This window comes from Podarcis bocagei (assembly GCF_964188305.1).
Source record: "Podarcis bocagei genome assembly, chromosome: 9".
NCBI classification, from domain to species: Eukaryota; Metazoa; Chordata; class Lepidosauria; order Squamata; family Lacertidae; genus Podarcis; species Podarcis bocagei.
In genome coordinates this window covers 61,805,397-61,830,933 of record NC_138134.1, presented here as the reverse complement: position 1 = coordinate 61,830,933, position 25,537 = coordinate 61,805,397, and the positions used below count along the sequence as shown (strand labels likewise).

At 40.4% G+C, this 25,537-nt stretch overlaps 1 protein-coding gene across 2 annotated transcripts; it reads left to right on the top strand.

Annotated features, from left to right (window-relative positions):
- The first annotated feature begins 202 nt into the window (after positions 1–202).
- On the top strand, positions 203–24,836 carry LOC308594224 (melanopsin). Of its 2 annotated transcripts, XM_081207133.1 has the most exons (9): positions 203–336; positions 3,295–3,428; positions 3,791–3,994; positions 7,524–7,695; positions 9,365–9,523; positions 10,726–10,833; positions 16,663–16,837; positions 21,942–22,088; positions 23,464–24,836. In XM_081207133.1, exons 1-9 carry the CDS (start codon positions 209–211, stop codon positions 23,860–23,862), a joined length of 1,626 nt encoding a protein of 541 aa, XP_081063259.1. In that variant the 5' UTR covers positions 203–208; the 3' UTR covers positions 23,863–24,836. The 2 variants fall into 2 exon arrangements, with proteins under 2 accessions (XP_081063259.1, XP_081063260.1); XM_081207134.1 differs by lacking the exon at positions 3,791–3,994.
- The last annotated feature ends 701 nt before the right edge of the window (positions 24,837–25,537 follow it).

Genomic DNA, 25,537 nt, shown 5'->3' with positions numbered 1-25,537 from the left:
ACATTTGTCAGCTTTTCTGTTGTAAACTCTCCTTTCCATGGTTTTTTTTTAAAGCTATAAATATTTGATTGACTAAAATACTGCAGTTATCTGTGGGTAAGTAATGTTGCATGGCATGTTTTAATCATTTCAATGAAAACACATAGATTGGGGTGACATTTTGTTTCCTCTTCTGTTCCCTCCCCCCTCCTGCTTTCAGACACAGAATATGGGAACTCAGCACCGAATAAAAGTAGATGTTCCTGATCGTGTTCTTTACACTGTAGGCTCCTGTGTTCTTGTCATTGGTTCCATTGGAATCACAGGAAATCTCCTTGTTCTCTATGCATTTTACAGGTATGGTTTTCTCAGGCCGGGGATAAGTTTGAATAGGGGTTTTTTTTGTACTTTTTAAATGAAAGGGGGAAATCAACAACCTGAAGGGCTGTTGAGGTATCCATGTGTCTCTCGTCTCACCTCCACATGCAGGGAGATACGGCTCTTATACCTACCTGCAAGTTGAACATTCAGGATCAGGGTATATCTCAGGATATATCCCTGCTTACTACTGTTTGATGAATGAAACAGTGGTGCTGTATTCAAAGGGATGGTGAGAAAACAAGAGGCTGGTTCAAAAGCCTGCTTGGAAATATAACCAACAGGCACCAGAAAGCAACAAAGTGAATATGAGAGAGGTATGACTAGGCAGGAATGGGAGATGTGCAGAATTTCAACAGGCACTCTGAAAAGCACCATTATACTAGAGAAGAAACATACACAGGATTGCAACTTCTATGTGAAAAGGATGTGCTTGAAAATAAATAAATAAATAAATAAATAAATAAATAAATAAAATACCAAAATACTGGCAAGCCCTATCTGTTCTAGCATTAATACTGCCAACACAAGTAGGTATTTGCACATATAATTGTGAATAAGATTTTTAGACTGTGTATATCGTAGTGGAATGCTTGATGAAATTCACATTCCAACTTTCTATTATGTTTTTGTTACCTCAATAATATACAATGGTAAACAGAAATACAGTGGCCAAGTTAACCACTCGTATAAGAATTTCAGTTTTGAGACTTTCTGTTGTGAGAGATTGAAATGACTTATTTTAAAAACATTTTCTCTGATTCCATATAGGAGGTCAGAATTTGCCCTGATTTGTTTTGTCCAGGTAATGGTTTTTCTATTGCTGAAACAAGTTGCTCATTATCTTTTAACATTGCTCTGAGCTCAGGCACTGAAAATAAAAGCATGTTTTGTTTTAACATCTTACTGGTGTCACATCACAGTGTCACATATAATCTTTATGAAAGGCTACCATAAAAACAGTGATAGACTGTTGTGAAAATATCACTAGAAATTGAGGGTGATACCTCCTAGGTTCTAAAATTGTCACAATATTTTGAGCCGGTGATGGGATGTTCTTTTGCACAACAGCCTTGTTCTGCATGTCATGTGTGCCGTTCTTTTAAATCTCATCAACATTTCCTCCCAGCAAATCACACATTTGCAAAATATATCTATTTAAGTGGGAGAGAGACGACTTGAGCTTGGGATATTTTAGAATTTGAGTTCCAAAAGTAGTAGCAATGGGGGCAAATGTACCTTCTGAACATTAATTTGTTTATGACTAGGTTGCCTTCCAGATATAAGGGAGTTCAGGCGCTGTGCCCTGATATTCTGATGAACTTTCTGTGGACGTTGACAGCTGTGGCTTTGAGTTCTAGGTGAACTGAAACTGCTGAGTAATGCCACATGGATCACTGAGCAGCAGTCAGATAGTAATGACTTTTGGTCATGCTTAAACAAGGAAAGATTTGACCTAGTGACCTAAAGAAGCAGTACTAGAGTTCATAATTTATTCTCTTTCCTTCTTATTCCTTCTGTTTTGTCTTTGCCTGCTAACGCTGCAGGGTCTGTCAAAAACAAGCACAACATCAAAGAGTAGTATATCATGCCAGCATCTGTAAAGATGTGGCTCAGGAGCTACCCAGGCTGCCTGCTGAGAAGATGTAATGTGGTATGAAAGCAATGCAATGTTGTAGAGCAGGTCTATAAAAACAATTTATTTGGTAAATTTTCTTGTATTGTGATTTTCTATGCAGGTAGGATTCAGAAAGTCAGGGACAATTTTTCCACCAGGGGACAGTATTCCTATCTTTTTAGTGAATGAGAGCATAAGTTGATCCATAGGAATACTAATGTGAAATGATGCACCAGTAGCACCCATGGCAAATAAATGGTGGATGGTTTTAACAGTTGCGCCAAGGGATAGTTTAACCTACCGATTTTGCACTAATGTTTCCGATTCAAAAAGTAGATTCACACATGCCTACAACATACTCAGGTTGATGCCCCCCTCCCCAATTTCTTTGTAAGTATACATTACATACAGACATTCAGGCAAAGGTTCAATTTCCATTCATTTCTTCATGCATAGAGAGATCAAAGCAATGAAAAGCAACTTGTATTATCTCCATGTTAGCAGAAATGATCCAGTCACACACATACCTTTATATGTGGAGGGAGAAGCATTTCCCAAGCATTATATGTGGAGGGAGAAGCATTTCCCACCCAAGATAGATAAATATGTAAAATTCTGCTAAGCTGAATCCAGTATAAAACTACCTTGATGGTGCTTTGAGTTTGAAATAAAAATATGGAATAAGTTGCTGTTACAACATTTTAGTACTATGATTGCCAAGGTGATACTATGTTTGAAGCATCCGCAGTGTCCTGTTCTGTGGATGCTTAAGGCTGTGAAGGTAAGCAAGTATATTGTACATGGTTCGAGTGAGGGGTCATATAAGAATACCTGTATAAATGAATGAATGTCCTAGAAAGTTGAGGCATGTGGAGTCAAAACAGGCAAAGTCAAGTGAGTCAGAAGCTCACTTCAAACAATGATCAAGTTGAAACCAAAGTAGGACCTTGGATAGCTCCAAGTGGATTAAGCTCTCTTCTAATAAGGTAACTGTAGGAAAATATTGTCCATGTGGAGAGGAAAATCCAGCTGAACCTTTTTTAGGCTGATAAGCTCCCTGGTATGGTTAGCTCAACAACCCTGGCTGGGTTGTTGTTGAAGAGGTCCTATCTAATTTTGGAGTCCTTGACATTTGTGAGTGTGGGGAAGTTGCTGTAAGGGACCCATCCAATGAGTCTTGAGTATGGTGACAGGGTTTATTTAGCAAAACTAAATAAATGTGGTTTATTTTATTTTATAAACTGAATTATAATTAAAGATAAACTCACTCTTTTGCTTTCTTTCACCTTTTTGGGGGCACCATGATGATGCTTATTAAGCAACAAGCGGCTGAGGACACCGGCAAACTATTTCATAATGAATTTAGCGGCAAGTGATTTTCTGATGTCTGCAACTCAAGCTCCAATCTGCTTTCTCAACAGCATGCACACAGAATGGATACTCGGAGACATAGGTACTTTTCCAATGCTGTTTTGCACATGAACCTCTCCCTATTTCATGGAACTTGTCTTTGTGGCATGAGAAAGTTGTTGAAATCTATTTGCTGCTATAGACAAACTGACCCTGTTTTAAGAGTTACTGAGCATATCTGTCTTTTTGTCACTAAAGTCAGTTCCTCCTCCCTTCTGCTTCTTTTTAATGAAACCGCCTGTGAAAGGTGAACCAGGCAGTACAGTGTCCCCACCCCAGTACCATCATAGTATATAAGCAACCATGTCAGTCTGTGAAAAGATATGCACGATTATTTTGTTTTGTACCTTCTCCCTCCCCGCATTTCAAAAATGAAAACCTTGCACTCTCTTCTTTCTGTTTTAGGTTGTAACTTTTATGCTTTTTGTGGGGCACTCTTTGGAATAACTTCAATGATGACTTTATTAGCTATTTCAGTTGATCGCTACTGTGTGATTACTAAGCCTCTGCAGTCTATAAAAAGGTCTTCAAAGAAACGCTCGTGCATCATCATTGCCTTTGTCTGGCTCTACTCGCTGGGATGGAGCGTATGTCCTCTCTTTGGATGGAGTATGTTACTTACTCTTTTCTTAATGTATATACTGTCTTGTGTGCATTGTCTTTGCTTTCTTAAATATGTGTGGGACGGCTAAGTGACATTAGCAAATGGGGTGACAGTTAGCATTTCTAGGGCATTATTGCCAATGAGAAATCTGGTTCTTTTATAGTGGTGGAGTCCTTATTTTCAAAGTGAATCAGCTGGTAAAAGTAGATGAACAGGTTTATATTAACACTTGTCCTAGATAGCAGAACCGGTAGGTGTTCCTCAGGTTCCTCATTAAGAGAGCTGCTGCATCAACAGAATGCCTAAGTGGAATCTGACTTACTCTATGTCTGCATCTCTTCATGTAGCTATTTGAAAGAAGAGCAGGAAGAGGAAGACTTTAATAAAGAATGGGGGAAGCCTTATAATCTATTTGAAAAACTGTTGTAAACAATGACACAGATTGGTAGGATTAACATAAAACTTGTAGTAAAAATTTGAACTATGGAATGATAAAGGCTTTACAGGAATAGAGTTATGAAGGAGATGCAGAGGGGGAAATTGTTATATTAAGATTCACAATGGGGTGGGGAGGGAAATTAAAGGGGATTTTATGTTTGTTTTTATTTTGCCTGTATATGTAAAATAGAAAATGGAAAGAAAGAAAGAAAGGAAGGAAGGAAGGAAGGAAGGAAGGAAGGAAGGAGCAGGAAGGCACTAGCTGCAGAAAAAAAATAAGGGAAAGAAATCTCAACGTGTCAAGTTATTTTTCATGGGCAGTCTTGCAGCTCTGTGAAGTATCCAGGCTGTAATTGAAACACATTTTGAAACACATTTCCTGTGAACCTGTTGTTCTTCTTCCTTTTCTTTCACCTGTATCTATTAAATTGTCATATTTAGATAAGCTGCTTTGACAGGCAGGTAAGATAGCCCTCAAGATCCTTTTCATCTCTATAGTTCTATGATACTTGCACTGGGATAATCCCACAGAGGTCCCACAGTTAATAGACAGCATATATCTAGTAGCATAGCCGTCAATGTTGCCAGAAACTATGGTTAAGGGCTCTGTGCAGTCAGGTGTGGGATAAGTAAGAGGGATGGAGTGCCTCTCATGAAGACTGGAGCAGCAGAATGGTGCTGTTCCGCCCACCGCTACCTTCATAGATGGCACATCCCAGTGAGGAAGTGATGCCCTTCCTCAGGGTTGTATCCAGTACTGAATGAGCAGCATTCTGCTTGTTCAATGGGACTTTCTGCTTGTATGCCCCCAAAATCTTATTCAGAGGGTCCCCCAACCCCCTGGAGCAGATTTTGAGGGTTCACAGGCTGCTGGGGAAGACAATGAAATTGCATTGCACAAGCAGACAGATGTTGCACAGGTCGAATGGCAGAGTTGCACACAATCCAAAGCTGCCACTTCTCTGTGGAAGCTTTCAGCTTCCTTCTGCCCCCACCTCACCATCTGCCACTGGTTGTATATGGAGGGAAAACCCTAACAGCTGAAGAAGCCTATGGGATTTTGTTCTTGAGTTCTGCTGTGTGTTCCTGCTATGTCTATTTTGTTCCATTGTTAGTGTTTTTAATCTGATTTATATTTTTTTACTTGTAAGCCACTCTGGAGTAGTGAGAAATTTAACACCCATAAATGTGAATATATGACAGATAATACCATAAATATTACAAATATTTGGAAACTAAAGATATTTATATCTTTTTATTTTTATCTTTATCTGTTTTATTGTTGTTAGCCGCCCTGAGCCTGGCTTCGGCTGGGGAGGGCGGGATATAAATAAATTATTATTATTATTATTATTATTATTATTATTATTATTATTATTATTAATATTATTATCATCATCATCATCATCATTATAAGAAGCACAATGGCCAGTTATTATGCACATTAACCTCTCAGTTTAACATCCCCTATAGATATAGAAAGATAAATTTCCAGCATAACTTTTTGAAAGTTCAGGGTTGTCAAATCAGTGATTTATGATTTAATTTAGAACAAAAGCCCCTGCTAGAAAAGCCTTGAAAGACCCATAATGAAAATGGCATTAACCACTAGGACATGCAGAGCAGCCTTATTAATAAATGCTATCAAATTTGTCTAAGAAAAAGGAGCTGACCCTATCTCTATTTGCCAACATCATTTTCAGAGGGTTTCTTGCCTCCCAGGAAGCTTTCAGCGTGACCATGTGAAGATTTTCAAAGGTTGCTCATGGAAGATTGGCAGTTTTCTGATTACTTGTGCATAATACATTTGTTCGTAATAAGAACTGATCTTAATAAGGCCCAGTTGGGTGACTGAATGCATGCCATTTTTAGACAGCAGAAGCATAACTGCCTTTTCTAAGACAGACTTGAACTCTTCAGCAAGAAAGCAAACATACTTCTCCCTGAGACTGAAAACTTTTGCGGGGGATGTACCGTCGAGCTTCAGACAAGTGTTTGCATGACTAGCAGGTGCAAACCTATGCACATTGATTGTACATGTCTATTCAGAAGTAAGCCCCATTGAGATCAATGATATTTACTCCCAGTTATGGGTAGGATTGTGGCCTTAGACTATCATCCTGTGTGTCACTTACCTTAGAGTAAATCCAACTGAACTCAAAGGGGCTAACTGCCTAGTAGATATGTGCATGATTTGATGCACGTTATTGATTTTATTCAAATCAGGGGCAGTAGACACAGTGGCCTCCAGATGTTGCTTGGATGCATTTCCCATCATCCCTGATCATTAGCCATGCTGGTGGGAGTTTGGGATATCAGAACAACACACAGCCAAAATAATAATAATAATAATAATAATAATAATAATAATAATAATAATAATTTTATTATTTATACCCTACCCATCTGGCTGAGTTTCGCCAGCCACCCTGAGAGGCTCCCAATCAAGTGTTAAAAACAGTACAGCATTAAATATTAAAAACTTCCCTGAACAGGGCTGCCTTCAGATGTCTTTTAAAGATAGGATAGCTGCTTGTTTCCTTCACATCTGAAGGGAGGGCGTTCCACAGGGAGGGCGCCACTACTGAGAAGGCCCTCTGTCTGGTTCCCTGTAACCTCACTTCTCGCAATGAGGGAACCGCCAGAAGGCCCTCAACGCTGGATCTCAGTGTCTGGGCTGAATGATGGGGGTGGAGACGCTCCTTCAGGTATACAGGAAAAGCAGCAATTAGATTAAAAGTGAAAACCAATCTGCAGTATGAAATGGCACAGCCAATGAGAATTGAACCTAAGACTTGCTTTCTTACAAGTAACTTCCACTGAACTATTTCTGAGTGACTATGCATAACAACTAAGTTATGCCAATGTGCCATTATGCTATTGTGGCAAAATGGCTAGAAGCTGTCTTTCACAAGAAGTGATCTCTGGCCCTTGAAAGCTTAAGCCACAATAAGTTAATAGTGTCACAAAATTATTTATGTTTACTGCAGCAGACTATAACAGTCTCCTGTGAAGTAGTGCTGTTTTTTCTTAATAGTCAAGCTCCTGCATCTGTTCTTATTTATGCATTGTATTAATAATCATGTTTATTCTCAGGTTCCTATATACCTGAAGGTTTGATGATATCTTGTACATGGGACTACGTATCCTATTCTCCAGCAAACAGAAGTTATACGATGATGTTATGTTGCTTTGTGTTCTTTATCCCTCTGATAATAATCTTCCACTGCTATCTATTCATGTTTCTGGCCATTAGAAGTACTGGCAGGTAAGCAGAGCGCTGAAAAATATTCATATAAATAGATAATTATTTTGTTGGTTGTTTCTTCTTTTTAATCACAGTTAACTTGCTGCTTATGGCTTCAAGATTTTGTAAAGGAAGAGGAGAATCAATGGCAAGAAATATCTATTTTTGTGGGAATTACTTTCCTTTCTGTCCCTGATGACTTTTGACTGGGGCAGAGCAATCCAAATTCCTGATCTGCTGGAATGGAGGGAGTATGGATGAGACTTCTGGAGGTGTCCCCTCTGCCTGGCTCTACCAGTAGGGAGACTCTACAGCAGACATCCCTCTGCTAACTGCCCAAAACACAGATGGGCAGAAGCTACTGTCAACAGAACCCTTGTCAGCGATAGTCAGGAAGTGGGTGGACCTGAGTCAGCCAAGGAGCTGCTGGACCCTAAACTGGTCTAGCTACCAGCAAACTGTGGTGAGGGGCCCAATCCAGGCTTGTTTGGGTGCAGGAAACATGCACACTTTCCCTTCCTCTCCACCTTCTTCTACCTTGGTTGGTATGAGCAGTGGGGGGGGGGTCTGAAACCTGCTGTGGCCTACCAGAGGTTAGACGTCTGCCCTTAATTGGGCAGTCTTTTTGAAGGTGTTTGGACTTATTGGTTGGTTATATTTATTGTATCGGTCTAAGAGAATGTGGATACAAAGGAACTTAGTTAATACTTTTCATTGAACCATTTTCTATAAATATGGAAGAATCTCAGCTTCATAGAACTAGGCTGGAATAGTGCAAATAATCCTTGTACAGTGGTACCTCGGGTTAGGAACTTAATTCGTTCCGGAGGTCCGTTCTTAACCTGAAACTGTCCTTAACCTGAAGCACCACTTTAGTTAATGGGGCCTCCCGCTGCTGCCATGCCACCACCACACGATTTCTGATCTCATCCTGAAGCAAAGTTCTTAACCTGAGGTACTATTTCTGGGTTAATGGAGTCTGTAACCTGAAGCATCTGTAACCCGAGGTACCACTGTATGTATACAACAATTCCTTGTTCTGCTTGCATCTTTTGCAATACAGTGGTACCTTGGGTTACATATGCTTCAGGTTACATACGCTTCATGTTACAGACTCCACTAACCCAGAAATAGTACCTCGGGTTAAGAACTTTGCTTCAGGATGAGAACAGAAATCGTGCAGCGGTGGTGGCACGGCAGCAGCGGGAGAATCCATTAGCTAAAGTGATGCTTCAGGTTAAGAACAGTTTCAGGTTAAGAATGGACCTCTGGAACAAATTAAGTACATAACCAGAGGTACCACAGTACTCCAAAGTTCCGCAGCCATCTTCATTGTGTGGTGTGCATGTTTTTGATGCAAATCTCACCATGTGTAAGAGCCACTTTACAAACCTTACGCTGAATGTAGGGAATGGAAGGAGCAATTAGTTGTACTTCCTGTCCTGCTCTCATCCACCTCAAAGCTGCTACCAATGTAAGCTAGCTCACAAAAGTTCATGAGACCAGTATATCAGGTGGGGGAGGGGAACTAAATATAATTAGGAGAACACACATACACGTTCTCTGCCTCTTTTTCTGAAGTGCTGTTTTAAGAGAAGCTATGCACCATTGCATTTACTGCTAGTAATGCCTTTCATACGCTGAATGAAGTGTTTTTTCCTTAAAATACCTCCTGCTGTTTCTTTCATAGGAACGTTCAGAAGTTAGGATCAACCTATAACCGGAAGTCGAATGTTTCGCAGTCAGTGAAGAGTGAATGGAAGTTAGCAAAAATTGCCTTTGTGGCTATTGTGGTGTTTGTTCTGTCCTGGTCCCCATATGCTTGTGTCACTCTGATTGCGTGGGCAGGGTAAGTGGCAAGCCACCAATGAATCAGTTTCAAGGGTGGATAAGGATTATGGGTGTGTGTGTAAAATATCAATCCTGAAACTTCAGTTCCCTTGAGGAATGTAAGAACTTTTTTCTCCCTCGTTTGCTTTGTGAATGAGGCATAATTGTAATAAATGCTACCATCTACAAGGCTAAACATCTTTACAAGTGTCCCCCCACTTAGGCGCAATAGACTCATGTGCGACTGCATATATGCATGATGCCAGGAAGTAAATGAATAATTCGATTCAAACCTGGGGATGGTGGGAGAGACCTGGAGAGTCCTCGTTACTCACAAGGAAACCCTCCCTGGAGCCCAAAGAGGATGTCAGTGATGGCAGAGGAAGCCCCAAAGAGACCGGAGGTGCAGCAGGGTTTTGTTTAGGCTGCTCAGCCTCCCTGCCTAACAGCTGATGCTCGCAATAGCGCAGCAGCAGCCGCTTCTCCATGTGTCCTCCAGCCAGCCCCAGAGCTTCAATTCTAGTTGTCAATATTTTTGGATACAGTGTTTTTGGTCCGGATTGGAGAGAGAGTGTCAGAGAGGGCTTTTAAAGGCTGTTTCGAGGCTGCTCCCCAATTAAGCGATATTTGCTTATTGTATAAGAGCCTGGAACGTAACCCCTGCATAAGTGGGGTGGACAACTGTATACAGAAGCTAGAGTAAACACCTAGTTAGAGGTGAATTACCCACCCCCTTTGGAATGTTCCTGCAGAGAAAATTGAGTGTGATGCACCATTCTACTTCACATTAAAGTATCTGATTTTCTACCTGTTTTCCTATAAAAATGTCCACCCTCACTTTTGCAGATTTGTAGATAATTGCTTGTGCATGTAATAACCCACACATTCTGATTCAAAAACAGAACGCTGCAAGCAATTGCAAAATGCCTATCATCTTTTGTTTGGAACCTATAATGTGATATGCAGTGAAGAATATAAAAAGACACCTAGAGTGCAGTTGATATTGAGCATGTTTCCATACATCTGGAGTAATTGCTCTTTTCGCAGAAATCCTGATGTTTAATACCAGAAAAAAATATTAAATGTGGTCCTCCACCCTACAGCATTTCAACCTCACATCAGTCAGGAAATTTTCAAATAATTTTGTGCTTCATTGATAGCGTTGGTCCTTTTAGTTATTACCTTGTATTTTAATGCTGTGGGTTTTTTTCTTGTTTCTAGCTACGCCAAGACCTTAAATCCATATTCTAAATCTGTGCCAGCTGTTATTGCCAAAGCTTCTGCGATCTACAATCCCATAATCTATGCAATCATTCACCCAAGATACAGGTAGTGTGTATGCATCCCTATGGTAATATTTTATACAGAGATATGTATTGTTTTGAATGAATTCACCATTGGATGGTAAAGAGAACGTATTACTTGAATCACTGCACTGTGAGTATTTCCTTCCATTTGGATGTGTGTACACTCATGGGCATTCATTCTGCAGAATAGAGTTGCACGCTGGGTATTTGGTGAAAAGCGTGTCACAGACCTTGCAAGACCGGGCAAATTCCTAAGTATAGAAACCTAGTAAGCTTCTAGCCAGGCCATTGGTCCATCTAGTTCAGGGGTCAGCAAACTTTTTCAGCAGGGGGCCAGTCCACTGTCCCTCAGATCTTGTGGGGGGCGGACTATATTTTTTTTGGGGGGGGAATGAACAAATTCCCACTGTATGTCCCACAAATAACCCAGAGATGCATTTTAATTAAAAGCACACATTATATGCATGTAAAAACACCAGGCAGGCCCCACAAATAACCCAGAGATGCATTTTAAATAAAAGGACACATTCTACTCATGTAAAAACATGCTGATTCCCGGACTGTCCGTGGGCCGGATTTAGAAGGCTATTGGGCCGCATTCAGCACCTGGGCCTTAGTTTGCCTACCCATGATCTAGTTCAATTTTGTCTACACTGGTGAGCAGCAGCTCTTCTGCACTTCAGGCAAGAGGCTCTTCCAATCCTACCTGGAAATATGGAGGACAGAACCATCTGCATGCCAGGCATATGATCTACCACTGAGCTAGAGCTCTTCATTAAGATACTTCACTAGCATTGTACACTTCACTCCTCCTTAGTACAGGGCTGCTAGTACGATGGCCTGGTGCATACCAGTGATATAATCAGAAAGCCTAGAAGCCTCGACACCCATCAGCCTTCTCTGCTTCCCTATGGCAGGGTCCAAGATAAATTGGGACAGGGAGCAGCACTTTGTACCATTAGGATTATACAGTGGTACCTTGGTTCTCAAACACCTTGGTACTCAAACAACTTGGAACCCAAACACTGCAAACCCGAAAGTAAGTGTGGCAGTTTGCAAACATTTTCGGAAGTCGAACATGCTCCGATTTGAGTGTTATGCTTCTGTTTTGAGTGCCACACTTTCGTTTTGAGTGTTATGCTTCCAATTTGAGTGCCACACTTCTGTTTTGAGTGTTACGCTGAGGTCTGTCTGTTTTTGCTATTTATTTTGCGTTTTTGTTTGTGACTGTGTGGAACCCAGTTCACCTATTGATTGATTGATTGATTGATTGATTGATTGTGTGACTGTAGTACATTGTTTATTGCTTTCATTTTATGGGTCAATAGTCTCATTAGATAGTAAAATTCATGTTAAATTGCTGTTTTAGGTGTGTTTTTTAAAAGTCTGGAAAAGATTAATCCATTTTGCATTACTTTCTGTGGGAAAGCACACCTTGGTTTTGGAAGGGACCTCCGGAACGGATTAAGTTTGAGAACCAAGGTACTACTGTATTAGGTTCTATGGCTCTGAATGCTTTTGTAAGGATCATGTGAATATGATTTGAAATCTTTTACTCCAGTTTGCTATCACTCCTTTTTCAGTTCAGCAGCCAAGTCTGGTTAACAATTAAAGACAAGTAATTTGTAGTGTCGAAACACAGTCAAACTGAGTTTTCTGCTGAGCTTGAAATTGCTTCTATATTCAGAAATTAATGGATTCTGTTAAAGTACTTTACAGTTCAGGTATCTCCCTTTTAAACTCCGCCCCCCCCCCCCCCAGGGATGTGTTCCTATTTTCCCAGTTGCTGGGAGATTTTTCAACACAGAATCTTTATTAGCCCAAATACTGCAATGCATTTTTCTCCCATTTAGGGAAAAGCAAGTACAAGAACAGAAACTAGAGGGGCCTCCATTATTCTTAACTCTTTGCCATGACTAACAGAGAAACATTAATTGTGCACGACAAGCAAATATACAGTATGCATGTTTGTTTGATCCGTATATAGAATTGGTTTGCCTTGGTGTGCAGATTTTTGATTATTTTTTATTGCTTTAAGTCGAGAGGGGGGAACATATGGCTTGCAGGCAAACTTGGTTTTCCAGGGATTCAAATTTTGCCTTGAAGGGCATTTTCCTCAACTACACCTGACAGAGATACAGCTGCCAGTGCACAATCAGAAGCCTTAAAGCATGGATAGGCAAACTATTTTTTTTTTAAAAAAATATTTTTTTATTACATTTTTTCCAGATAAAGATATACAGTACAAGAAAACAAAGAAAACAAGAAAAGAAAAGAAAAAAGATAACTCATTTCCAAAGCTTATCTCAATCTTATCTCCTCTCCAATCTTATCTCCACCCTACAGCATTTCAACCTCACTTCAGTCAGGAAATTTTCAAATAATTTTGTGCTTCATTGATAGCGTTGGTCCTTTTAGTTATTGGGTGATTTGTGGGGCATAGGAATTTGTTCATTTTTTATTTTCAAAATATAGTCCGCCCCCCCCCAAGGTCTGAGAGACAGTGGACCGGCCCCTGCTGAAAATTTTTGTTGACCCCTGCCTTAAAGTGTGCTCCAAATTGTTCATTGGCAAAGGAAAGCAGGCTTCAGCTCTCCTGCCCATCATCTGGTTGAGCTGAAGCCATGTGGCTTGGTTGCAGGAGCAAGTTTCCCATCAGGAAAATTGCAGATGGGAAGGGTGCTGTTGTGCTGAGGTGTTGATTGCAGGCATGGAGTGGTTGCCCACTGTAATAACAGGATGATGGACTAGATGGGCTATTGACCTGATCCAGTAGGCTCTTCTTGTGTTCATAAATGGTGTGTATGTGTGTGTGAGAGAGAGAAAAAAGAAAGAGAGAGAGAGAGAGAGATTCTGATACTGTCACAAACAAACACTGTCAATGCACCATCTCCAGAGTTATTAGATTCAAGGACACATAACTCTTTTGAATCATGGCCAATAGATAAATGACTTTGTTTTACTTCTGTTTTACTAAAAGGAAATGCCGCATAAAAGTTTTAAACAATAGATACATGATTCTGCCACAAGGTGGCAGCATAAATCATCTGTGTGATTTTAGCCTCGGCAGCAAATGTAACCACTTAATCTTTTAATGGATATAAAAAGTTTGTAGTATACTAACAGCATTCTGTGACACATAAAGGCCATTCTTTTCATCACTTGTTTGGGTGAATTTCTTCATAACTTTTTGTTTGTTTATCAAAACATTCATGGATTTCAGAATGCAAAGTTTCTTAAATTTGGGTATAACAACAGCAACAGTAACAACAACAATTTATTATTTGTACCCCGCCCATCTGGCTGGGTTTCCCAGCCACTCTGGGCAGCTTCCAACAAAGATTAAAAATACATTAAAATGTCACACATTAAAAACTTCCCTAAATAGGGCTGCCTTCAGATGTATCAGATATTTACGTTGCCATCCTATATTCCTCTTAGACCAGCTGGATGGATGCAGGATTAATTGAAACATTAAATTTGAATTGCGAGAGCTTGATATTTCCTTAAATGTTCAGCTGTTTCTATACGTACTGACTGATGCATCCTAGTTTTATTACTACTGATGTCCCACAGATTCCTGCGGTGATTAAGCAAGCAATCAGTTACAGAAGTGCAGCCTTTGGGCTTCTCTAAACAACCTATGTATCCCTTATTCATCCTGATTTGTTTCAGCAGAATTTATGTGGAGATTAGATTATATCTTGTCTTCCATTGAGCATTTGTTCTGGTGTGTTTGTAGGGCTATTATGAGACAATGATTATTCTGCACTTATCATGGTTTGCTTGCAGGTTGTTCACATGTCTTCCCCTTGGTCATTTGTTTATCCTACACTTTTTGAAGCATTTCCCCATCACATTACAAACCTCAAAAGTCTTGTTATTTTTAAAGGGGGGTTTGTATTGCACTTTAACCCTCTTTAACTATGCAAAGCTAAAGTTCTGGTATGTACTTGAAACCCTTCTGCAAAATAGTGATAGACCAGAGGCGCTCTTATATTTTTACTCTATTCCATCTCCCAAAGAATCAGGGCATGTAACTATAGTTACTGAAAAGCCCCTTAAAAATAAATATTGGGATGGATCTAAAGGTCTCCTTTCACTCACAGAAGAGTTATTTTATATCTTGAGCTAGAGAGGGTTGCACAATACAAGTGACAGTCTCAGTTGGCAGATCATGAGACTCTTAATCCTAAAGTTCTGGTGTTGAGCCCCATGTTGGACAACAAGATTCCTGCATTGCACGGGGGCTGGACTAGATGACCCTTGTGGTCCCTTCCAACTCTACAATTCTGTGATTCCAAGCTCTGCTTGTGCAAATGGAAGAATAACTTGTTTATGGAACATACACACGATAGCACTGTGTGAATTACCTCTGAAGCACAGGCACTGAGCTCAGAACAGGTGTGGAGGGGAGAGAGGCTATTTACATAGACTCATTTATTTGCAAGTAACTTATACTGATATATATTTACATAAGCCATTCTTCTGCTAGTTCTGATTAATGAAAAATATCTAAATACTGTTGTTTGGGGGCTTGTTCCCAAATGGTGGGAAGAGGTTAATTTGTCACTCGACTTCGTTGGAATGAAAACCCACCCCACAAAGAACTAAAGAAACGCTCCGTTCCATGCACAGCCAGCAATCAATTATTCTTTAGTAGCTTACAGACAATTTTTGCCTTCACTGTAGAATGGTGCAGTGGTTAGAGTGCCAAACTATGACAAAGGGAAGCTGAGTTCCCTAGGAAGCCCCCTGCATGACCAAACTTCCTCTCTCAGCCCTGTCCTCTACCTCACAAGAGCATGAAAGGGAATGCTAAGCATGTATGCTGCCCTAGGGCTGCTTGAAGGAAAGCTTGAGATAAAAATGAAGTCAATAAATAATACGTGGAAAGGAGGCACAGGAAATGTCATTGATAAAAAGTTCCCATACAAGTTCATTCTGTTTCTGTAATGCCCAAGGAAGTGACTGCTTTAGATGAACTTAATTTTAAAAAATGTTCAAGGTTTAAGAAATAGCGAGGTTGCAGTCCTGGGGAAAAGGAGTGTATTAGGACCAAACTGTACACAATGGGATAGCCACACTTGCTTATTCATACACCTGACATGTTAAGCTGTGAGCAGAAGCTTTGTTTGTTTTGTTTTTGCAGATGAAGTGTAGCTCAGTAGCAGAGCATTTGCTCTGCATTCATAAGATCTTTGGCTCAGCCTACAGGTAGAGCTAGGGACATGGGTGGCGCTGTGGATGCATTCTTCAACGTGTCCTTGATGCAATAATAGCGCATTTGTGGTAGATTCATAGTGGCCCATCATCCATGCATCATTCTGCTTTATCAGTTGTTCTTCAATGTGTGCCTAGAGTTATCATATTTTTGCTGCCTGGCAGGGCACTCTTACATTGTAGCACAACAGAAACGAGGCAAAAGGAAATCTGGAACGTTTCTGGTATAAAATGTTTCAGCAAGAAGTTACAGGACTGATTGGAAATGAAGCAGTACGTCCATCTCAAAACATTTTCAAGCCTTTTTCAGCATTGAGAAGGGGATTGCATGTAACACACCCACCCACCCACACAATACCACCACCCGCAATACTGCCACAAGAACAAACAATCATGAAGAGACAATAAAAAGGACTTCTGGAGATGCCTATAGTCTTTGAACTGGCTCTTATATACATGGGGTTAAGAGAACCAAGACTTAACTCTTTTCTATACCATACAGCTAGGTCTCCTGAAATGTGCAGTCTGTTGTTTCTTTCGAAGTATTCTCCAAACTCTGTTTTCATTCACTGCGTTTTTATTTATTTTTTGCTGTTCTGTTTCACAGTATTTTTATTATGTCTTTTAGGAGAACTATTCGAAGTGCTGTCCCTTGCTTGAGATTCCTTATACGGATCTCACCAAGTGATCTTTCAACAAGTTCTGTGAACGAGTCGTCATTCAGGGCTTCTATGTCCAGCCGTCACTCTTTTGCTGCCAGGAACAAGAGCAGTTGTGTTTCTTCCATTTCTGCAGCAGAAACTGTAAGTTTGGCGTGGGTGACAGTCTCCCAGGTCTCATCCTTTTGCTTCACATAAAGGTGGCAGACTAAACCGCTGGATGGCACTCACCAACTCGAGTTCACTATTAGAAGGAGTGATGATAGGAAAATTCATATTCATTAAGCACTTCTTAACCTCACTGAGAATCCTTGGGATCCCTTACAACTTTACAGTTCAATGGTTCTGTGATATTAGTGGTAGAATCAGACATGTGCTTCGTTTTAACCTTTAAGCAGCCACAGGATTCCTTGCTCCCCGCCCCCTTGCAAAAAGGTTAGCATGGCTACACACTCACACAAACACTTACTTTGCAAGGCTTTGTGTGCCTGATAAAGTTTGTCTGGTTAAAAAATCAATCTGTGGGGAAATGGATTGACTGGGTGGGGTGGGGTGATTGCCACAAAAGCCAACTAATTAGATATTAATATAACAGGATTTTGTGAGAAAGGGGAAGAACCAGTTTCTCCCAAGTTTGGTTCTTCAGGGAAAGTTTCCCAAATACTATGAAATTTGCGGCAGCTAGACTGGTGACTGGGAGTCGCCGCCAAGACCACATAACACCAGTCCTGAAAGACCAACATTGGCTCCCAGTACGTTTCTGAGCACAATTCAAAGTGTTGGTGCTGACCTTTAAAGCCCTAAACAGCCTCGGCGCAGTATACCTGAAGGTGCGTCTCCACCGCCATCGTTCAGCCCAGACACTGAGGTCCAGCTCCGAGGGCCTTTTGGTGGTTCCCTCACTGCGAGAAGTGAAGCTACAGGGAACTAGGCAGATGGCATTCTCAGTGGTGGCACCCGCCCTGTGGAATGTCCTCCCATCAGATGTCAAGGAAATAAACAACTACCTGACTTTTAGAAGACATCTGAAGGCAGACCTGTTTAGGGAAGTTTTTAATGTTTGATGTTTTGTTGCTTTTTAATATATTCTGTTCAGAGCCGCCCAGAGTGGCTGGGGAGGCCCAGCCTGATGGGCAGGGTATGAATATTATTATTACTATTATTATTTCACAGATTTCAGCTGCATGCAGCCTTGAGACTCCTTTGTTTGCATATACCATCAACAAGCAGCTTTCCGTTGTAGTTTTCCCACAGCAAACTAAATGAGGGAGATTTTGTTTTTAAAAATGAATTACTACAAGAGATTGATTGGTCAGTGAACTCCAGCAGCAAAGGAATTGAAGTTATCTTAAGAGGAAAAGGGGTTATAAGCAACCCAGTTATTCAAATACTGGAAACCCATATACGGGCTTACTGGTAAAATACTGCAGGGCAAGTTCATTAAGGAAGATGTGTAAAAAAGAAAAAAAGTTGACAGTGTTCATAAAGAAAATATGAACAGACCATTATCCATCAAGAAAAATAAAGTTGTATAAAAAAACACTTTGAGAAATAATTGCAGTTATGAATAGTTTCTAAATAATGAGTGGTCTTTAGAAAGTTTTAAGGATTGTGAAATATGACTGTGGTTCTGCACTAGGTTGGTTTCAGTGGCTCTGTACATAAATGAGTGCAGGATTACAATGCAGATAGACTGAAATCAAAGGTTCCTGAATCCTAGAATTTAAATACACCCACTGAGACAAAGCTGCACCAATATATACTGATACAGTAGGGATGTGAGATGATTTCTCTGTTTCAAAAAAACTAATCTATCAGAGTTGTGGTATATTGTGATAACTTATCAGCCAGGTCCGTCTTAAGGAGAGAATGATCACTTGCCAAGGTCGTTGGAGCCTCTTCTCTCACCATAAATTATAGACCAACCTGCCGTAGAAATTGCTCTCTAAAATGATTTCTTACAACAGACATGGAGAACCATTGGCCCTCCAGATGCTCTTGGACTGTAGCTTCCATAATTTATTTTTACTTACTTACTTACTTACTTACTTACTTACTTACTTACTTATTTATTTATTTATTTATTTATTTATTTATTTATTTATTTATTTATTATCTTGCTAATTCATTAAAAAAGAACAATTGTACATAAAAACAGTGTTGATCTCTGAATGCACCCCTGAAGATACAAACAGATCCACCGTAATAATACAGTGCCTCTGATATCCTTCCCACTGTGTCAGTCCAGGAAGATACCATGGTCAATGGTACCAAAAGCCACTGGGGAGATCAAGCAGGGTCACAGTGTCCCATCCCTTTCATGATAAAGGTCATCCATCAATGGGGCTGATGGGAGTTGTTGCTTGTCTAGAAGTCATTAGACTCCATCTTAGATATAGCTAGGCACCAACATCCTGGAGGTTCTGATGTCCTAAAGGTAAAGGGACCCCTGACCGTTAGGTTCAGTCGCAGACGACTCTGGGGTTGCGGCGCTCATCTCGCATTACTGGCTGAGAGAGCCGGCGTTTGTCCGCAGACAGCTTCCGGGTCATGTGGCCAGCATGACTAAGCTGCTTCTGGCGAACCAGAGCAGTGCACGGAAATGCCGTTTACCTTCCCGCTATAGCAGTACCTATTTATCTACTTGCACTTTGACATGCTTTCAAACTGCTAGGCTGGCAGGAGCAGGGACTGAGCAATGGGAGCTCACCCTGTTGCGGGGATTCAAACCACCGACCTTCCGATCAGCAAGCCCTAGGCTCTGTGGTTTAGACCACAGCGCCACCCGCATCCCGTTCTGATGTCCTATTCAACCTTAAAGCCGAATTCTATGCATCTTTACTCACAAGTCAAGTCCACCGAATTAAATGCAATTTCTCTTTCCCAAGAAATGGTATATAGAATTGTAGCTTCCAGGGATTTTTGTTCTAATTCAGCATTTGTTCTATGTGTGATAGCTCCAGGATAGCTCCCAACAAGGAGCATATTCTACATTTTCTGTAAGAGAGGGGTGTGTGTTCTTTTAATATATTCTTTTGCTTGCGGGACTCAGGTCGCTCTGTTTAATTTAAAGAGGACTGGCAGGAAAACACATGAGGATAAAGGATCACACAGAGAATTGGGGCATTTATCTGCAGTGACCCGCCTTGTTATGAGAATCAGTGAAAGTACTTTGCCAAAATAAATTATGGTAGCCATAACATGGGCTGCTTGAATAAAAAAGCAGGCAAAGAGAAAAACAGTCATGCACTTAACTACTTTATTGACTTTCTTTCTATTATTTCATCCTATACTTAATTTTCTTTCCAATCACCAAGCATCAAATGAGATTCTAAAGTGTTACACAAGAGTGTCTTACTCCATGTTTCTTATCCGTGCTCAGGCCTTGTAAAACATGTTCCCTTTCATCACAATGGATAATGTTTTAAGGTCTCAGTCTTGTCTAATCCTTGCTCACAGGGTTCCAATAAAAAGACTTACTGGTGCAGCTCTGTTTTTAAAGCTTTTTGAGTCAAGCATCTGTGTTGTATTTCAGTCTAACGGCATACGTTTTGCATAGGTAAGATATTGGGTTCAATACCTGCTATCTCCAGGCAGAGCTAGGAAAAACTCCTGCCTGAAACCTGTAGAACCCCTACCACTAGATGTTACTGTGGGAGGAAATATAAATATATTAATCCCTGTGGGCCCACATATGTAGGTGAACAACAAAAGAAAATGGCTGGGTGCCTAGATTCAAAATGTGGGGCTTTGCACTTTCTCCTGCAGGGAGAGAGCTCCAGTAGAAGAGATTAAATTTACAAAAATTAAGCAGCAGTATAGCATTATGAATATAGGTTGTTAAACCTTTTTACCCCATTCAGCTGCACATAGCAGCTGACTCCTCTCCTACCCCTCTCGCAATGTGCAGACCACACACTGTTAAGTATGCTTTACTTACAGATTCAAGGTCTCAGTCATGCATTGTTCCATGCAGCAGCAAGGATAATACAGGCAAAATACTCTTGGGTAGACAATACAGAATATAGTTCTAAACATGTGCTATAAACTTGGGAGCAAGCTTACAGATGTACTCCTTCATTGGTTACATGATGCAGAGAAAAAGAGAGAAAAAGGAAGAGTAAAGAAGCTTCCCTTCCTCTCCAGAGGAGAGGGCACATGACCTATCTAGCAATGCAACTCTGTGTTCCTTAATCCCCTGCTGCACTAACCAGCAGTCATGCATGGTTCTGTTTAGGGTTGCTATATTTCAAAACGTAAAATTTCTGACACCCGCAAAGTCGTTGAGCTTTTTCTATTTTAGGAAGACCCCAAACATTTAAACTATAGTTCCCATGATTCTTTGGAGGATGCTTTAAATGTATGGTGTGTATGTAATCCTGGTTTTAATTTTATGGGAGGTGGGGAGAGGTCTGTTCTTCCTCATGCTACCCGGTCTGCTTTTTTTTACTGTTCATATTTATATCTTACTGTTTACATCCTCTGTGGATGGTTTGATTTTTGAACTAGAAATATGCAATATATGTAACTACGTACTTGCTGAAAGACCTGAGGACCCAGCGTGTTATAGTGGTTAAGAGTGGTGGACTCGTAATCTGGTGAACCAGGTTCGCTTCCCCACTCCTCCACATGCAGCTGTTGGGTAACCTTGGGCTAGTCACACTTCTCTGAAGTCTCTCAGCCTCACTCACTTCAGAGTGTTTGTTGTGGGGGAGGAAGGGAAAGGAGATTGTTAGTCGCTTTGAGACTCCTTAAGGTAATGATAAAGCCAGATATCAAATCCAAACTCTTCTTCACTTCAGAACCACATTTTATAGGGAAATCTCACTATCCTACCAGGAAAGGTTGATGGAACGCATTGTGCTTAGTCTACAGAATAAAAGATTGAGCTGGAGTGGGATGAGTATATGATAGTATTCTTAAAAATGTAAGAAAAGCCTGCTGGATCAGGACTGCTCATCTGCTCATGCATGTTTCCACGCCCTTGCCAAATCTGCTGTAGAAGCCCCACAACAAGTGCAAGGGAAGTCCTGCTGCACAAGTGTAAATCTTTCTGCTGGTGGTGTGGCTGCTTAGCGCTACATTTGATACAAGCCTATGATTCTACATTTCGGTAGTGGAACACCTCATGTACCCTTGTTCCCAGTGTAGTGCAAGAGCAATTATATATATATAATCTCAGTGGGCAAGAGGCAAAATTGCAGCCTATTGATTGTTTGTGTATAAACATCTCAGTTTCCTTTTTTAGGCTTGGAGTGACATGGAGCTTGAGCCTGTGGAGGCAGCCCATAAGAAACAGCAACCCCATCGAAGCCGCTCTTTCTCAAAACAAGCAGAAGAAGAGACTGGGTTGCTCCTAAAGACCCAGAGCTGTAATGTGCTGACTGGAGAAAAGGTTAAAACAGCAACCATTTTTAATTCTCCTTAATAATAAAGTGACTGATCCTCAGCATATACATACAACCTGGACTCAGTTCTCCCTGATTATTCCTACCCAGCCCATTACAGTGATGTCCATATGTTACTGTATTAGAAGCAGTTTACTAATCCATTTCAGTATGCTTTTGTCTTGTGTTGCCCAAAAGGGCAAGGCAAAACATATTATCCAAAAGTCAAATCAGATGCTCCTCCATATATAGGTGAGTCCAACAATCATATTGCTTCTCCGTGCTTTGATCTCCAACATTTCCATTCTCTGTAGTTCATTTACTGAGTTTCCAGTAAAGTTAGCTTTACCTCCCATCTCCTTCAAATCCCATCTTGGGAATTGATACAAAATGGTGGGACCTGCTTTTTTTAAAAAAAGAAATCTTGTCTTTGAGGGGGAAGATGAAAAAGAAATTCCTATTTCTCACTGACAGTGGGAGACTCTGGCAACTTCCACCTTCATGAAACTGAAAAGGGTGAGTACCGAACGCATCATGCATTGATGCAAAGAAAGGAACTGATGGCTTGTTGGCCACAGTTCAGTGTCATTTTCTGAAAGGTTCCTTTGCACATTTGGAAACTTCAGGCAATGACATTATGGCCCGTGTGCAACTTGCACACGCTGAATCCAATTCAGGTAGCGCTTCTGTGTTCCTTGTTTCATTTTGCCACAAAGGTGTAATGTCGATTAACAGTAATTATATTCGTTGTCTTCTTGCTTCTGTATTTCCCATACAGGCAACTCCCACTTAAGAAAAACAAGTGGGGGCCCCATAGCAGATAAGAACCACAGGAAGAATGTTTAGTTTCAAAATTCCTGGGTGAAAATTGCTCTGCTGTCCTCCAAAGTTTAGCCTTGACAAAAGAGTTGTCAGCTTCAAAAGTTGGGTTGTTTTTTTTTTTTTAAAAAAAAAAATAGAGCGAAAGATAAAGGCTGGTATTCGTGTTCCCATCCTTGTTTATTTGATTTGACAATATTTTTTATATTGCTTGGATAAACAAAACCCTCAAGGGGGGGGAATCAAAAGTTTTAAAAAGCAAACATAAACAATAAAACTTCATGTCTGGGGTGGCATTTCTAAACTGAAAACAATGCATTGAAGACAATCTCAGGATGCTGGTGAATGTTGCACAATTGCACTCAGTTGCACAAACATTGTTGGCCCCATAAACTCCCAGAGGCCAAAAAGCAGGGGTTGCCACTGTCAGCTGAATGAGCCAACTGAATATGACAGGTATGTAAAATATGTAGCAACTGTTCTGGAAGGACTGTGTAATTACTGCTGAAGAAGGCTGAGTATGGAATACTGATTCTCTCCCCATCCCCATTTTCTTTGCCATAGGTTGCAGTGTCCTCCATCAGTCTGCATGACCCATTTGAGAGATCATTTGGAGAGAATGCCCCAGAACTGCTGCTCAAACCCAGTTGTTTGAGAACATCATCTCTTCCATTTGGCTTGAATAGTAGCAGCACAGAAGAGGATGCAAACACTTCTGACATGGAAGTTCAAGAGCAACAAACAGATGGAAGCCTCAACTCATTAATGAGCCCCACTGTCCCACAAATAGTTATCGTTTCTACCTCAGAGACCACCCTCTCTGAGGGGCAAGATGAGCTGGAAAATGGACAGGCAGAAAATTCCGGTGTATTATTTTCTCCAGGAAAGAATCACCTGTTGGACATAGGAAGGCTTAGCCCCTCTACCAACCTCATTGAAGCAATTGAGAAGCTTCTGTCCTAAATATGGAAGAGAACAACTATTTGGTCTTTTTGCTGCTTCTTTGCATTATTATACCAAAAAAAGGGGGGAGGACCCACATGAAGAACTCTGAGCCTTGTAGATTAAGCAGATAACTTTATATATAATTTTTTTGGTAATGCAATCTTTAGCCCTTCTTGAATTTTATGCACTTTGCAGAAGCAAAACAACAGCAATAGATGCTGAAGGCGCAAAGCATCCATAGCGTAGATAACAAGTGTTTGCCAGCCAAAACACCTAGTAAATATTTCTCTGTATCTGTATTCAGGATAAGTTTTCATGCTTTCCAAGCAGTTCCATGGAGTGCCCAGCAACCACAAGCCCTGCTGTATTGCCAGATACTAAGATTGGTTCCGGAAAGAAATATCAGCTACGCGTTCCTCAAGAAACCTGGTCCAAGAATTGGTCATTCTCCACCACTTTAGCCACCAGCTGAAAGATGGTAGATCAAGTGGAGATGTTTGAGGTGGCACAAGCAGCCATTGTCTTGCAACCAGAAACCAGTTGACTTTTTGTCCTGACTCAACACAACAGCTAGTTTGCCATCTCTTCTACGTAACTGAAGCTATGACTAGAGGAGGAAGAAATGAAGATGAGCAACCTTTAAGACTAAACTTCCCAATTACTCACAGGTTAAATGAGTCCACTTTGAAAACAATAGCCCTCAGGAATGAGGCCAAAACTATGCACAAGAAATGTAATATAGCATAGCACTTGTTAAGTCCAATGTAAAGATCGATGTCAACCCTTCTCAGTCACAAGGGAAAGTGAGACTGTTGTGCAAAGCTATTGCAGTCATTCCTGTCTTATCCCCATAGGGTGTCAACAGTGGCAAAAAAAATAAAAATCACCTTAGGTTGTGGTTAACAATATGTGTCAATAGTAATGAGCTCACTGTTGAATTCTCACAATAAGCTTTACTCACGAATATCAATAAAACCACTTAACTGCTATAATACAGTTGTTTCTTTAGGACTGATTGCAAGCTTTTCATGTTTCCCTTGGGAGTGTTTTTTAAAAATATATATAATCCACAGATTTTGCTCTAAAGGAAGAAACGGGGACAACTGTCTATTTCAGCCTTCAGACTGCATAAGGAAGATGGAACAAAATATGGGTGGCCTACAATTAGTTACAGTTCTGTAACTTATAATACTAAAAGTGGAAATTTATTGGCTGTATACGTATATGAAACAATATCTGCTTGGATCAGTAATTCCCAAACTGCGGTCCAAGTATTGACAGAGTTGCCAATGTACTTATCACTAGGGAAAATAACCTATAAAGTTGTAAGCAGGTCTTTTATCACTTATACAGTGCTTTTTTGGGTAAATAATAATAATAATAATAATAATAATAATAATAATAATAATAATAATAATAATAATAATAATAATAATGAGGTGCTGGTACTCATATTTTGGATGCCAGCACAAAATGACTGGCATGGGCAGCAAAAAATAAATAAATGCTGGTACTCTACTGTGAATACTATTATGAAAAAGCACTGTACCTATGTCACTAACTTTATTGTGTACTCTGGTTCTTTGGTAGTTGACAAAACGGCAGCATCTTCAGCAACTTTGCTGTGCCTTTCCCATTCCCTCTCCTAAACTGGATAGATATATGATTGTGCTCACTTGCAGTGCTTTTGATG

Coding starts and splice junctions, on each gene's coding strand:
- LOC308594224 (XM_081207133.1), top strand. CDS start 209: ATGGGAACTCAGCACCGAATAAAAGTAGATGTTCCTGATCGTGTTCTT. Junction 3,429..3,790: donor ATGGATACTCGGAGACATAG/GTACTTTTCCAA, acceptor TTTCTGTTTTAG/GTTGTAACTTTTATGCTTTT. Junction 3,995..7,523: donor ATGTCCTCTCTTTGGATGGA/GTATGTTACTTA, acceptor GTTTATTCTCAG/GTTCCTATATACCTGAAGGT.